This window comes from Anser cygnoides, chromosome 9, assembly GCF_040182565.1.
Source record: "Anser cygnoides isolate HZ-2024a breed goose chromosome 9, Taihu_goose_T2T_genome, whole genome shotgun sequence".
In the NCBI taxonomy this organism is placed as follows: Eukaryota; Metazoa; Chordata; class Aves; order Anseriformes; family Anatidae; genus Anser; species Anser cygnoides.
In genome coordinates, this window is record NC_089881.1 from 20,886,915 (window position 1) to 20,901,711 (window position 14,797).

General features: G+C 35.1%; 1 protein-coding gene across 10 annotated transcripts in view; it reads right to left on the bottom strand.

Annotated features, from left to right (window-relative positions):
- Window positions 1-1,841: 1,841 nt before the first annotated feature.
- Window positions 1,842-14,797, bottom strand: part of NLGN1 (neuroligin 1) — a 423,158-nt gene continuing 410,202 nt past the window's right edge. For 7 of the 10 annotated variants that reach the window (XM_067001990.1, XM_048059535.2, XM_048059533.2 and 4 more), the window contains 3 exons: window positions 10,976-11,188; window positions 6,185-6,974; window positions 1,842-5,443 (listed from right to left, as the gene is read on the bottom strand). In XM_067001990.1, the coding sequence (XP_066858091.1) occupies window positions 4,621-5,443; window positions 6,185-6,974; window positions 10,976-11,188 (1,826 nt within the window). In that variant the 3' untranslated portion in view covers window positions 1,842-4,620. The remainder of the gene's footprint in view (window positions 5,444-6,184; window positions 6,975-10,975; window positions 11,189-14,797) is intronic. The other 3 variants (XM_048059537.2, XM_048059542.2, XM_048059540.2) reach the window with 1 other exon arrangement.

Genomic DNA, 14,797 nt, shown 5'->3' on the forward strand with positions numbered 1-14,797 from the left:
AAATGACATACAATATTTAATTTCCATTTAGAAAATAAATCTTTTTAAAGAAATGATAGTTTTATATGTATATGAATTACTGAGAATTATAATATCAACAAAAAAGAATGAAGCCAGGTTGCATATGTAAATCTATTCTTAGGTGATTTTCAATATCTTTTTCTTAACATTTTTCACCAGATAGTTTTAGGTTCCTTAACCATTTCCTATTTCACAAAGTTTTTACTGAATCTGTAAATGAGAAATCAATTATTCAATGGCATTAACAGAACTTAAGAGAAAATGCACATTGTGCATAACTCATGGTTAACTCACTAATTCTGCTATGTAGCGCTCTTATCAAATACCACTAATTTTGATACATACACATCTATTGATATGCCAGAATTAAATACAATTAGAATGTTTTAAGTAAAAGAACCCCCTTTGCCATGTTGCATCTTGTTCAGCTTTATTTGGAGACCTCAAAAGGACATGTTAATCTTATAGTGTTATTATTTCAAATGGAACAAGAGATTTTTCATGTTATTTAGAGAATATCCCTTAGCTGAAGGGACGGAAAGAACAGACTGAAAAAAGACTAAAAAAAGCAGAACTACTGCAACAGATATTTTGACAAGAGCTTTGAATGAAAAATAACAAAACCTCTGCAGGGAATTTCCCATTCATTTAATTTATTTGGGAGCACATTTTCACAATAATAATTAAAGTATCTAATGTTCGCTTACATTAAAAAGCGTTCATCCGTAACGTTTTGTTACTAGAAAAAAACGGGGATAAAAGGTCAATATATTAAGCTAACACCACAGGAAAAAATAAAAAATAAAAAATTTACAAACATCAAAAGAAAGCCATGGTGTTTGACAGCTTCCTGTGAATTCAGTTATTTCACCAAGAGGTGAAGCTGGCAACAGAAGTATTTTCTGTGCAGTGGTGTCTTAATGTTTTAATATGCTTATTAGCTATTCATCCTGTTTGCAGGGTATTTCAATAACCAAAACATCTGGTAATTAATGTCTTGTAACATAGGAATCCATGTTTAGTACAGATTAAAAAACCCAACAACTACATTGTCCTAGGGAGCATCATATTCTAGTAGCTCATCCAGGCCCTGCAACTCTTCAGTGGGTGGAGAATACCACATGGAACCAACTGAGATACCATTGAGCAAAATGCATTTTTATCTGCTTTATTTCTCCTAGAAATGTCAGCACAGAACATTATATTACCTGTAATTTTAATAGATAAACGAGACAATGATTCCATTGTGTTTTCTTTCTTTCTTTTTTTTTTTTTTTCCTCAAAATGGTAGAATACATTTTCTTAAAAAGGTCTGCAAACATATTGACAAAAGTGTGAAAGCAGTAAACGCAGGCTTTTTATATTTTTACTGAACTTCCAAAGACTGACTAATATCTTAATTTTATTAGAAATCTGGTCCAAGGATGATACAAGAAATTAAATATCACACTTAAATTTGTTTTCTCGTAGGCTACCGTGGAAACAAATCAAACAGATAAATATTTAAAAAGAACAAACTTATATTCCATGAAGCATAAAGAAGATATTCCAAAACCATTTCCTATATTTTTATTATGTTTCAGCTCTAAAACAGCTCCTGCTCTTTCTTAATGTTGTCTTAAAATGTGGGACACCATCTTCCTTTTGGAAAGCTAGCTGCTGTAATGTAATTATAAAGTAGCCACCAAAATATCATTCACAGTATCTGCATCACATGAATGAACTTATTTTCAAACAGGAATGATAAAACTTGTGGAGTTGCCTTCATCTTTCACATTTTAAATACTGTTGGCTGACAGAAATAAAGTGTAGTGTCATGCTTGGTTTACCTAAATCATTTATTTTGTAACTAATAAAAGTAAACAATTACCAGATACTGTATATATAGAGATATATAGATATATGGCCACAAATAAACTATAGTAAAAAGTTATTTTGGTTTTGATAAAGTTAAGAAAAGCACATAAAATCATATTTCATTAATATCTTGTTTTATGGCCATCAATATTTTTGTATTTTTTTTTTGTTTTGTTTCATCAACATAGCAAAATACAATCTTCCTATTAAACAATAATTATCAGATGGCAGACAATTCTTTTATTGGTTTACATTGGCAGGTCACAGTCTAAAAGCACAACCACATCAGGCAGAAATTGCACACAGACCACCCTCGATTTTGAAGACTATTTTTTATGCTTCTACAAAAGAGCTTCAATTAAAACTGGGAATATGATCCACTAATTAAATACATGGATTTCTATTGTGTTGGTTTTTTTTTTGTTTGCTTGCTTTTAGCTGAATAAAACGACTGAAATCACAATACTTATTTTGATGATAGCATTAGTTTTAACATTTGTGCTTGATGTTAGCAAACATGCTTTGAACTTCCTAGCATTTGTTTTATGGAAGTTAACTCACACAAATAAAACCTAGATGATTTTTCCTGTTGTGGACTACTGGAGATTTATTTAAATTTGGCCTGATCCTTGGCATTTTTTTTTTAATCTTGATATTTGTTTTTTTAACTTATTTCTGAAAATAATAAGGGACATTTTCATATAGTGCTATGACATTGTACATTTGCAATATCAGTATTTTTGTAAGAAATGGTTGTATATGGGACTGGACTATAAATATGTAGTTATTTTAATTGTAGAAGGCATGCCATGTCTTCAAAAACCAGGCTGGTCTTAAGATATTACTCTTTATTTGAGACAGTTACCATTACTTCATTAAAAAATGACAAAACAGCAATAAACATTTTAGCTCTTTAATGAGCAAAGATCAGGTCTCTTAGCATTGGAATAATATTCGTTATCCAGATTATCTTTATTTCGCTCAGTGACCAGTAATATGGCCAAGAAGTACAAAGTAATTTTCCATCAAGTAGTATACAATTTTTTTGTGTGTAATAAGCTTTCATTCTTGAAAAAGAGTAACTGAAAAGAAATGTTTCTGTTACTGCAGTTAGTTTGTCAGAGAAAGTTCTTCGCATTATCTTACAAACTATCAAAATTGCTAGTAATTTGAAAAAAGGTAAAAAAAAATCACATAACTTTAGTCTAATAGAAATATAGTACAGGTAAGAGAGAAAGTATTTATCAGGGATGTGCTCTTAAGTCCATCTCAATTATTTGTTTTATATAAATGTACATCTGATTACATATACAAACATTTTGAAAGGACTGTGGTATATAATTACTGGAAAGCAACAGGGGAATGAAAAATTTCTTGTGATTTTAGAACGTTCATTTCAAACCACACAAACACATGTAGTATTCAGATTTTTAAAATTCCAGTTTTTGGCTCTCTCCCCGGTCTTACGTACCCTCTTCTTCTATACTGTTGCAACCTGCTCTACAGAATTCACTTGAATGGCAAAGCTAATGTTTATCAAAAAAGGGAATTAACTTTATGCTAAAATATTATAAATAAACTTTGTAACATGCAACATGAGTTTAAAGAATAAATGGAGAGGTCTAATCAGAGTGGTAATATTGGGGCATTTTTATATTGCAAAATATCACTGTAATTAAATATTTGGACACACTTTACCTTACCAATTTGAACTAAATATATTGTAACTAAATCACAGTAAATTATAAATCCTTCATCAAAGGAGATTCCATTAAAGTTATAATTATGTTAAAGTTAGAAATTATTTTGGTGGAAAGGAAAAAGAACGTTAATAAAACATTTTTATTTTTTTTCTGGGATTTAAATCAGCAAGTTTTCACCACTGTATACCTAGAATTCCAAAAATACCTTTAAGAACTGTTGCAATTCCTTCTATTACTGAAGCTACAGTGAAATATTTCACTGTAATTACTTTTGCCCCTTTAAAAAATCTTCTTTAGGTTGTGCCAATTGAAGGAGAAAGCTTCTATTAAAAACTCCAATGGGATGAGAAGAATTTTAATTACGGCTTAATCAGCAGCACAGCCACCAAGCATATAAATTATCATGCACATCGTGCTAAAAATATCCAGTTTCCTTTATTCCCACAACTTTTATACTGACAGCACTTAAGTGATAATGTTGTACCTGCCAGGCTGTAAAACTTCTTTGTCTGACTGGCAGATTTCAGCATGAGCCCCTTCCTAAGGCCTTAACAGCATTGGTGCTTTGTGTACTTATTCAAATACGTAAATATGGTCTACACAATAAAACAGGTCCAAATAAAAATTGGTGAAAATTATCTGACATTCCATTAGTGTGTCCCTTGTGCATATTTATAGGTTTTTAAAATTTTCAGTCATTGTTCTTTCCTGTTTGTGTTGCACATGCCTAATTCCATTATGTAACTTAAATCTTCAAAAAATTAATACTTGAATGTGAATGAAAAAGTATCATTCAGGACAACTGTTTCAAGCAATTGCAAACAGTTGGGTGTTTTTGTTTGTTTTTTGTTTCTTAAGTTCATTTGATATATGTACAATTCATTTTTTTCAAAACCCCAAAAGTTCTTGATATGTATATTCACATAATATTCCTCCATATTTAAATAGTAAGAGTCTTGTAGGTTGAAAGCCAAGTAATCTTCAGTAATACCACCTACTGTAATCCATCAAAAAATAAAGTTTGTTTCATCTTGTCTGGCTATACCCTGGTTGTTGAGTGTGAATGGGGGTGGGGATGAGGATGGGGCAGAGTATTGTTCTGTCCTCCGGTAAATGTATTGAATGTGTGTAGGGGTTGAATCCCTGGTATAGTGTTGGGGATCATTGTGATGGTGTTGGGTGTCATTAAGGGAATATCATCAGGAGACCTTCTCATAGCTAGCGTGTAGTCTGGGGGACAGGCGGTCCTAAGAACCACCTCATGTGGATGGATGGACTCACATTCATGATCCAAGTCAGTGTGCTTCATTTGGAGGGACATTATCTCCTCTTCTTGTGCATGAGTAAGATCATTGGTAGTAGTACGTTGTGGGCTACATCTCCTGTGAACATCATGTCTCCGCTTGTCTTTTTTGTAGTACAATGCTGCAAAGGCCAAAATGTTCAGGAACAGCAAAGATGCACCAACTGCAATAGTAACACTCAATTCTGTTGAATAGTCCCTTTGATCCACTGAAAATGGGCTTGGCTGTTGTTTGGGATCATCTTGTTTGGCTGTAGGAAAGGCTGAAGTAACAGAAACAGAATTTTTCCTTGTTGGTCTGAAAGTATTATCTGTTGATGGCACTTTAGTTGTGGTAGAGGTATACTGTGAAATGTCGTTAAGATTGTGCAGATGAGGTACCAGTTCCAACCAAAGGTTCACTTTATTGGCCCTATAATGTTCTTTAACTCGTGGTTTTAATCCAATATGAAGATACAGTTGGTCTTTCTGAGAATATCTGGTCCATGCTACTTCTTCAAAACGATTTGGTTTTGTATGGATGAATTTTGTGTCTTGTGGCACTGGTTGATTTGGGTCACTAAAAAAGAAAATCTCAAATGTTACACAGTATTTCAAAAGGAAGTGTAAAATTAATATTTTATATTTAATGTTTAAGTCTGCCTTTGGACAGAGCAGAATATTATTTCTTAAAATTAGAGGACTTATTAAAACTTTGGTTAGAAACAGCGTTATTCAAATAAACCCTATATAATCTTTTACATAGAATTAATCAACTTCTCTAGTTCCCCCAAACGATAGTATAACTCACATAGCAAACTTTTATGGGTGAGGAAAGATTGCCAGCAATGTGGTGATGTGAACAAATGCCTATGAGAGACCAGTGTGAGAGGCCATTAAGCTTTTTCTGTTTTCATTTTAGTGAATTGATGCTCAGCATTTCAGTTCACACACAGTACTTGTATCCTTCCAGAGGTGAAAGACCACAGCAGGGCATAATTCAGTGTAGCACATAGGGACTTGTACTCCACTGGCCAAAAGTAGAAAAGTTTTTTGAGCTACCTGTGAAAGCAGATTTACTGAAAATGTCAAAACCTCTCAAGTTCCACGTCACTTATTTTTTAGTCAGAGGTGTTAATGTAAAGCATTTTAAACTGTATGCATATATTAAATACTTATTTTTTCACTTTCCTAGGGATCCCTTAATTATTTTTGTGTACAAGGTATTTAAAATTTAAAATTTCTTCATGAAAAAAAAAAAAAGCATTGTGTAGTTATATCCTGAGTTTGTATACAAGATTATTAATTATCTGGTACTCACCCAGTTTTTGCAAAGTTTGTCCAGTACGTCATCACCACTGCACTTAACATGACATCATTTTTGGAGAAATTACAAGGAAATAATTCAGTAGGACCAATCATGGGGATTCCTAGTACGTAAGGAACCTCATCTCCATGGGCTGCATCTGCCCATGCAGGTACCTGATCTGTCTGGCAATGATGGTAGAAGGCATAGAAATACGTAGGCGATCCAAAATTCGAGTGAAGATCTGCTGTGGCCACTGCTGGTGCAACCCATTGGTGATCAGTAAACAAAGCCAGCAGTGTTTTCCTTCTGGTCTCAGGATTGTGTCGATCTGCCCAGTCTGTGTACATAAATTTAATAGTTTCCCTCAATATATCTTTGCCTTCAGGGTATCCATACAAGTTATCGACAAAATTAGAAACTGCAAAGTCAAAATCACTAGCTGATATGCCATCTTCACTATCCACAATATTTTCAACAAATTTCAACCCTTCCCCTTGGTTAACTCCCAACATGATGTCATAATTAAGGAATTCTCCTTGTTCCATCAATATCTGAGGATCATCTGGTATCACATCGCCATCGATTACTGGTCCAAAGGCTATATGGTATCTTGCTGGTTGAATGTCCTGGTCAACAAGTTCTCTATAAGGCTTCTTCTGTAGACATTCTACCAATTCTACAGTGTCTGACATGTTGCAACCAACTTTTGTAGCCAACATCCTGGCATATTTCGCAGGCTGAAAACTAACTGCCCAGCTGGAGAGCGCTGTTCCACTTTGAGCTATTGCTCTTTGAAAAAGTCCTGTGGGGAGAAATATTTAAAAGCTACTGAAGTGACCTTGAAACAGCTATATATTTGAAAGATCCAAAGGAGTTCTTTGAAACAATAGGAAACTTTAACGGAAGAGATATTTGAAAACAATCTGAGAAATAGATAAATACACAAGATGGTGAGATCTGACTGCCATTATATCTTAGAGGCAATGTCTACAAAATAAATGCAATATGTGCAGAAATTGAAGCAAATGTTTCTACCTCTGTGCAGTTGAGCTGAGGAACAGACTTTCAAAAAGAACTCAGAAAGAAAAAGAAGTGGTATTATCTTTTGTAGAACAATACTATTAGCTTGAAAGAAACTCCTGACATTAAAACAATTTATAGGCTGAAGGAAAATACAAGAAGTCTCTTCAAGCCATCAACAGCATGCATGCATATGACCCTGTGTCAAATAAAACTAATATACTGCCATTTTATGTTCTGTTTGGGATTAAACTTTGTTTGAGAGGTGTATATTTTTGAATTGTATATTATAGCAAAAGTTTATGTTCTGGAGCAATGGATGAGAAGGTACTAGGCAGTAATTAAATTTGTATGTCTGAGAGTTAAGATCTTTTCTTGCAGAGAGTCTTTTTTAATGAAGGTTTGTAGTGATCACATTTACATAAAAATGGAAATTATATATTTTACATTATTTAGCTATGTAATTCAGAGATTTGATCATATGTTCAGGTATTCATTTGTGAAAGAGAGAGAATGAACTAACTGCGTTTAAACTTGTAGCAAATCCCAAAGACTTCAGTGCAATTAATTTGAATTTATGCTGATTTAGCTAGCATTTTGGACCTGTGAGTAATAAAAAAAATGGTCTATAGCAAATGTAAGTTGTACTAATATAAGCTATATGAGTCAGAATTATATTTTGCTTATGCTTATAGGCACCTGGAGTAATTCCACTGACTTTGGTAGAGTTACTCGGGAAGTGGGAGTGACATCTGGCTTCACTTAATTTTGCTAAAGATGTATCTTTGGTCCAATGCTTGAAGAAGAGCTGAACACTCTAAAGGAACGAAAGGAACCAGAGCTAAAGTACTCAGCTTACCTCAAAACTTGATTTCAATAATGCAAAACATGACATTTACTTTGATAAGTAACATATTTCTATTGATAGACTTCCATAGTCTCTAAATCTAATCAGAGACATGCCTTTACAGACTGTATTGCGGTACCAGACTCTGTACACTCAAAAGTTAGTTAGAATCAGTTGTTGGCAGGAAACATTTTACAAGCTTTGGAGGAATTTTCAAATTATTTTAGACCGTATTATGGTCAAATCCAAAAGTCTTAAAATCAGATAGGCGGAGGGACTGAAATATGTAAGCTCAAGCCTCTTCTTAAATTTATGAGAAGAATCATATCCAACATATTATTTCCTTGCAAGATATGAGTAAAAAATGAGAAAGAGCTTGAGTTATAAAGCAAGTAAAAATATATTTGCATGTTTACAAGGTCAGATACTGAGCTAGTATAAATCAGCTCAAAGTCAGTGGAATTACTGCAGAGGATCCTGGCATTGTAATAAATGTAACAAAATGACAAAACTGAATTTCCACAAAGATGTATTTCAGGATACTTCATAACGTTTCTTTCTTTCTTTCTTTTTGCATATAGTGTAAATCTATTTTTATTGCTTTATTAAATATCTCTGAACGAAGACAGAAAGAGTAAACTACGTATTACGAAAATGCTGATATAAACAGGATGGCTTGCTAAGTGCACATAAACTTTAGATGTTGGATTACGTGAAAGTGGTCAAGTCCTCTGGCCATAAAGTTATCTTAGGAAATGAAACTAAACATCTCTCCTTGTGAGGAATTCTTAAGGAAATATTCCTCTTCTCAAATCATTCTGTAAAAAATGAACAAAAGTGTGAAAAATTATTTTCATTCTCTCATATAATTCCTGGCAGAAATTGGTATTTCGCAGGAAGGAGAATGACATTTTTATCTGATAATGTGTATTATTATTATAGCTTATGGGCCTCAGACTGATGGAAAGAAGATTCAAATGCTCAATGGACCATATCACTTTGTGACTCCTATTCAAAGGCTCACCAAAGTAAATAATAATAATTTGCATTTATTCATCTACATTTTCAGAGTGCTTTCTAAAGATGGGTGCCGTTCTGCCTACTTGCAGATGGGCAGTTATGAACATCACCATCTTGAAAGAGGCTGAATGCTTCCTCTCAACTAGCAAGTGATCCTCTCAAAGGGAAATGAAGGAGCAAAAAGAGCATCCGAATTTACAGTTTATGAAAGAGACTGGTTAACAATTTGTAACTTTTTTTTTTAATGTTAAGATATGACCAAATTTTTGAAAATTTGGAAGAATTTTTCTTATTTGAAGCTGACCAATTTGTTTTAATACTTTTAAAGGCAGGTCTAAAAATCCCCAAATGTAACAAAGCAAGCATGTGGTGTATGGCACATTGTTTTGTTCAAAATTGAATAAAGCTTTTTTCCTAAAAGAAATCCTGAAAAATTTACATTTTCAACTGGATTTTACTTACACAGACTTAAGCCTTCCACAGTCTGTCTGTTCCCCCCACCCAATTTCTCTGATCCGCTCTCTTGGCAAATAATTGTATCAGTATCCCCACACAAATTCTGTTTCTGGCAGAATTCTGGACATGTGTTAGAATATGACAGAGTAAAACCATCTGATAAGAGACAACATGACTGTCCAGATATTGTAAATATTGGCGTATCATGTTAACGTCACATTATGTCAAGAAGATCAATATTAAGATCAAATAAGAGGAGGGAGGAAAAACCAGGTCTCTGCATCTAACCTTAAGGTAAATCTATGCCAGAAGTTTTCTTTTGTGGGCTCTGATGAAAAAATGATGAAGTAGGTTGACCCTCAGATTACAGTGTAATGCTTCTTTTAAAAACAGATTTTTCTGTCTTTTAAAATAGTGTAACGGCATGATTTAAAGAATCTGTTGTTTTCATTGACCTCAGTGGGCTCTGTGTCATGGCATTGGGTAAATACAGCTCTTTTCATGTCAGTGGAATTATTTTTTTATGACTGGCCAATTAGTCTCCCATGAAGATACTGCAATAGAAATCAGTGGAGGATTGTATGCACTGGGAACAGTGTGATGTCCCTGGGAAAAAAAATAAACAATACAGATAAAAATGTGTGAAAACAGTGAGACAAAAGTAATGTAATCGATAAGCAATAGCCATGCAAATGAGAAAAACTGTGTGGAACTTTGATGCCAAAATCATGGGATAAAAAAGTGGGGGCCTCAAACAGCATGTTTTTAATTTCCTGCTGTCTGCCTCAAGTAGAGAGAAAAGGTGTTAGTTATGGAACAGGAAAAAACATATAGAAGAAAATCCATTTGCAACTTGGATGCTTTGACAATTTTGGATCATGCATGCAAAACATTCAACCATTGTTTTATTAGATGACAGCAAGTGAAGTTCATGCAGTTTCAGACCAAAGATTTCTGAACTAGGTACTCCTTTCCTTCACACAAAATAATAGTTTTAAGCATTTCAGCTATTAGTCTGAACAGAGAAACTGTGTCATTTTAGTTTTCTTTAAATTCTGCTCCTCGTGAGAAACTAAACGTGCCTTTCATGACTTTCTGAATATAGATGACCTCATCTACTATGAGCATGACTGACTGGTTTTCCAAAAAGGACACCCTTAGGTAGGAAAGAAGAGAGACAAAAATGATGCGTTGAGCATATGCTGTTCAGAAGTCTGCTATAAAGTGTTTCAACAAAGCTCTACAGGAAAAAGAAGAAAGTGACCCAAAATTTAAACATGCACGGAAGAGCTGAGGGAGAAGGCAGCTAGTACAGCCCTTAAAAAGTTTGCTTAATATTGTGCTTAATATTGTGAACTCAACCTTTCTTAGAACAAAGAGAATATACAGAGCGTCACATAGTACTAATGGTGGTGGCATGCAGACACCAAAATTGTCAAAATTTGCAACCTGCATAATACCTTTGGTTGAATTGCTCCAACGGTTACCTTCAGAATAATGGGATAAAGTCAACAGATTGACGCATGAACCGCCTGCACCAGATCCAAAAACAGTTATTCTTAATGGGTCACCACCAAAGAACCCAATATTTTCACTAGTCCATCGCAAAGCTTGAATTAGATCAAGGAGGCCGTAGTTTCCTTTTGCCGCTTGGTCCCCAGTGCTCAAAAATCCTGTGAATGTAAATGAAAAAAAGAAAGGGTTAGAGAGTGCTCTTCTGACTAATCTTGTTGCAATCCCCTAAGTAATACTTCCAAAGTATACGCAGCTAAGTATTATGGAACTGCATAATTTTCCATATTTACTGAACAACAGTTTGCAATTCTGCACTCTTGCTCGAATAAATCCTATGGTATTCACTCTTCTAGCCATAATATATTAATGTATGAAAGATGAAGAAGCATCACAGGCTGAGTACTCAAAGTATTAACAGGTCATAACTTATTACACCCAAAGACTCTGTGCTGATTACACCAAGTTTAAGAGTAAAGCTTTAGCAAACAGATATGATGAAGGTATTTTTAAGGGATTTGGTCAACTATGTATTGCACTTCTGTACTCAGAAGCAGCCAAGACAGCCTTAGATGCAGGCAATGACTGCACTTCTTTGGAGACTTTGGTTAACTCACAACACACTCTTCCCCCGCCCTTATTTCTCCCATTGGCTTTGCTCTCCCCCAAAATACAGCTCGTGTCACAGGACAGGCTGTGTTGAACAATGTGAGCAGCACTCAACTCCCTGAGCTCCAGTCCACAGTCATTAACCTCAGTTAATTGAATCTACATTAAAAGGATAAAGACAATTTAAGCTGTTTCCATGCCCCTCCAACATCAAGAAGATAAGAGCTCAGGGGTAATCTGTAGAGCACAGGAATTGCTCCTTTTTATTCCTACTGGAAAAAAGACAATGCAACGTGTCAGGTGCAGGAATGACTGTTTTACACTTTGCTCCCAGCAGTGCCCTGGTATTTGTTATTGTTGTTACTTTTGTCATTAGAGGCCACTGACTAAATAGTGGACAATAAAAACTTCGAAGATAATTGCTGTTGATAAAAGACATTGTTTTGCTCTTGGAAACCATTAGCTGACATTTCCAATTTTCCCAGCTTAAAAACCAAAATGTTTAAATAATACCAGCATTGAGAAGTAGCCTAGTGTCTCCATTTGCATATGAAACTGATTTAATAATCACTAAATCAACAGTGTAACTGCTTTTCCGTACATGCTTTGTAGAGAAATGCAACCATTACGACAATTATTTCCACATTAATTAGATATTAGTGGGTCTTCTACTCTAAAGTCATATGGATTTATCTCTCTTTAGTGTAGACTGCCTACCCAAAAGACGTTTACAGTAGTTTTTCGGACAAAACCAGAAGATGTTTCTCAAATGACTTTACTGTTTCGTTATGACAATAAGAGCAGCTTTTGAGACATTTCTAAGAAGAAATACATATGTGCATATACACACATAATGTAAGGATTTAACAAGAATACAGCTAGGTGCACAAATGCACCGATATCCACATATATTACGAACATATCATTCGATACTGTATTATTGTTCCAATCTGACTTTAGATGGCAAGCTTATATTTGGTGCTCTGCTGACTGTGTAGACACTTATAGTAACAGGCCTTCTTTGTTGTAAACTGCACCGAAGGCTAATTGGCCTCACTGCCTCCGTGGCTGAGCTGTGCCACCTCTAGGGTGAGCAGCCTTGTTTGCATAGGTCAGGCCTGATTTTTGTTACCATGGAGAGCCAACCGGAAAGAGGCATAAGGTGCCAGGCCAGCAACTCTCCCACTTCCAGACCTAACGTACCCAGTCTAATGGGCATACTTCATTCACTGTAGCCATACTATATTGTTATTTGGATACTGGTCTCTAAAATAACCAATATTTTACAGCTAAAAACTGCCACACTTACTACTTTACTATATAAAAAAGCAAAGAAGCATCACTACCATAGAAGAAAATATAATTTTGGTATTCAGGGGAAACCCAGAAAGAAACTGATAATCAATTAATTCTCCTTTTACTACTACAACTCAGTACTGAGCCGAGATGAATATGATGTTATTTTACCCTTCCTTACTCTCTTTCATTTTCTTCCATGCTGACAGAGGTGCTGGTAAGCATGCCAATGCCATTAAAGAATGGCCCTGGTATACTCCTTCCTGCACAGAAGTATTCATTCCTGTCTCCATGTTCCAGGAAAACGTTGTCCCCCATAAATAATCTTTAAAGACGCAGAGAGACGATGTCTTTGAATCCATGGCAGCAAATCTAATGAGAACTTCCTAGCTAGTCTCGCTGCCTTTGTCAGCCTGCTTGGAGTTGAGTGATGGCACCAGAGACTGTAACGAAATTAAAACATGGGGATCTATGGGAATTACCGGATCCCATGGCTGCACATGCTAGGAGAGTCTTCCCCTTTACTTGCCTAAGTACATGACCGTGGAAATTCAGCGACAAACTATTTTGTCATGAAGCACATAAGTGATTGCACTGATTTAAGGGATTACTGGAAAAATTGACAGTGGTGCTCCTTGAAACGCAGGCACCAATGAGTTGAGAGCTTTTGGGAGCGTTTACCAAAACTGTGCCCTAAACAAATTCCTCTTTGCTTTTTTCCCCCTTTTTCTGCTTTGCAGATTCTCTGGGCTCAGGCAGGATGTGCCCTGAGCAGACCTGCAGTGTTGGTTCAGAAAGATGCTGTAGACATCTCAAAGCGGTTCCTCGCATTTATTAGTAAAATAGATGGTAGGGTTATAGCTGAAATACAGTGATCGCCCTGAAGGAGAACAAATGTGAACACTCAAGTTCTCTGAAAAAAGTGTTTTCTATACTCTGTATAATATGCAGGAAAATAGGAAGCAAGTCAGTCTTTGCCTAAAAAAGCAACAGATGAAAATTATAGGTAAAGCCTTAGGGCAGTCCCCTGATGTTAAATGAGTTCACATCAAGCCCTGAAGCTTGATGGGAAAATGGGAAATCCTTGGGAAACCACAGTTTTAAAGAACATTTTGTGGAAAGGATCTTAAAAAGAAAGCAAAAGAGGAAATGTCTCTTGTTACTAAAAGTAGAAACTTGCATTCAGTTCAGGAAATGTGCCAGAAGGGGGAGCTTTCAGTTTATTAAAAAAAAAAAAAAGTATTAGTAATATTTGCCTCATTTATCTATATTAGACAAATTATGACTTGTGTCCAGAGCAACATCTCTGATGCAAAAGAAATATCTCACGCCTCCTCAGCGAGAACCACATTGGCTGACTTCCATATCTACACAAGATGGATGATTATTGATGTTGACTTTCATGACATGAAACATTTCTATCTCATTTTTCAGAACCATAAGAAGCCTGTTAATATCGCCACCTGTTCATGCATTTTTTCTTGTATGCAGTAGTATCAGTATGGTTTAAAAGCATTCAAAATGTCATGAAATCAGAGATAGGACTGATAAAACAGATGAGGCTTTTCTTTCCTTTTTTTTTTTTTTTTTTCCTCTAGCAAGAAGTCCCTCAGTGCAGCTAAAATCATCTAACTAAACATCCATAGAGAAATACTTTAAAATGCAACATCATACCTGGTCTGTAGGTGCAAGTACTTATTTATGACAGACAAAAGAGAGATTATACCAATATGTGTTGTCTTTATACCTAGAGGAGCTTTCAGAATGCAATTAATACAGATACTATACAAACAAATATCAAATCTATTTCTCCATCTGTGGCATTTCTAGGACACAATCATCACATTATCGAGATATTAAGCTAG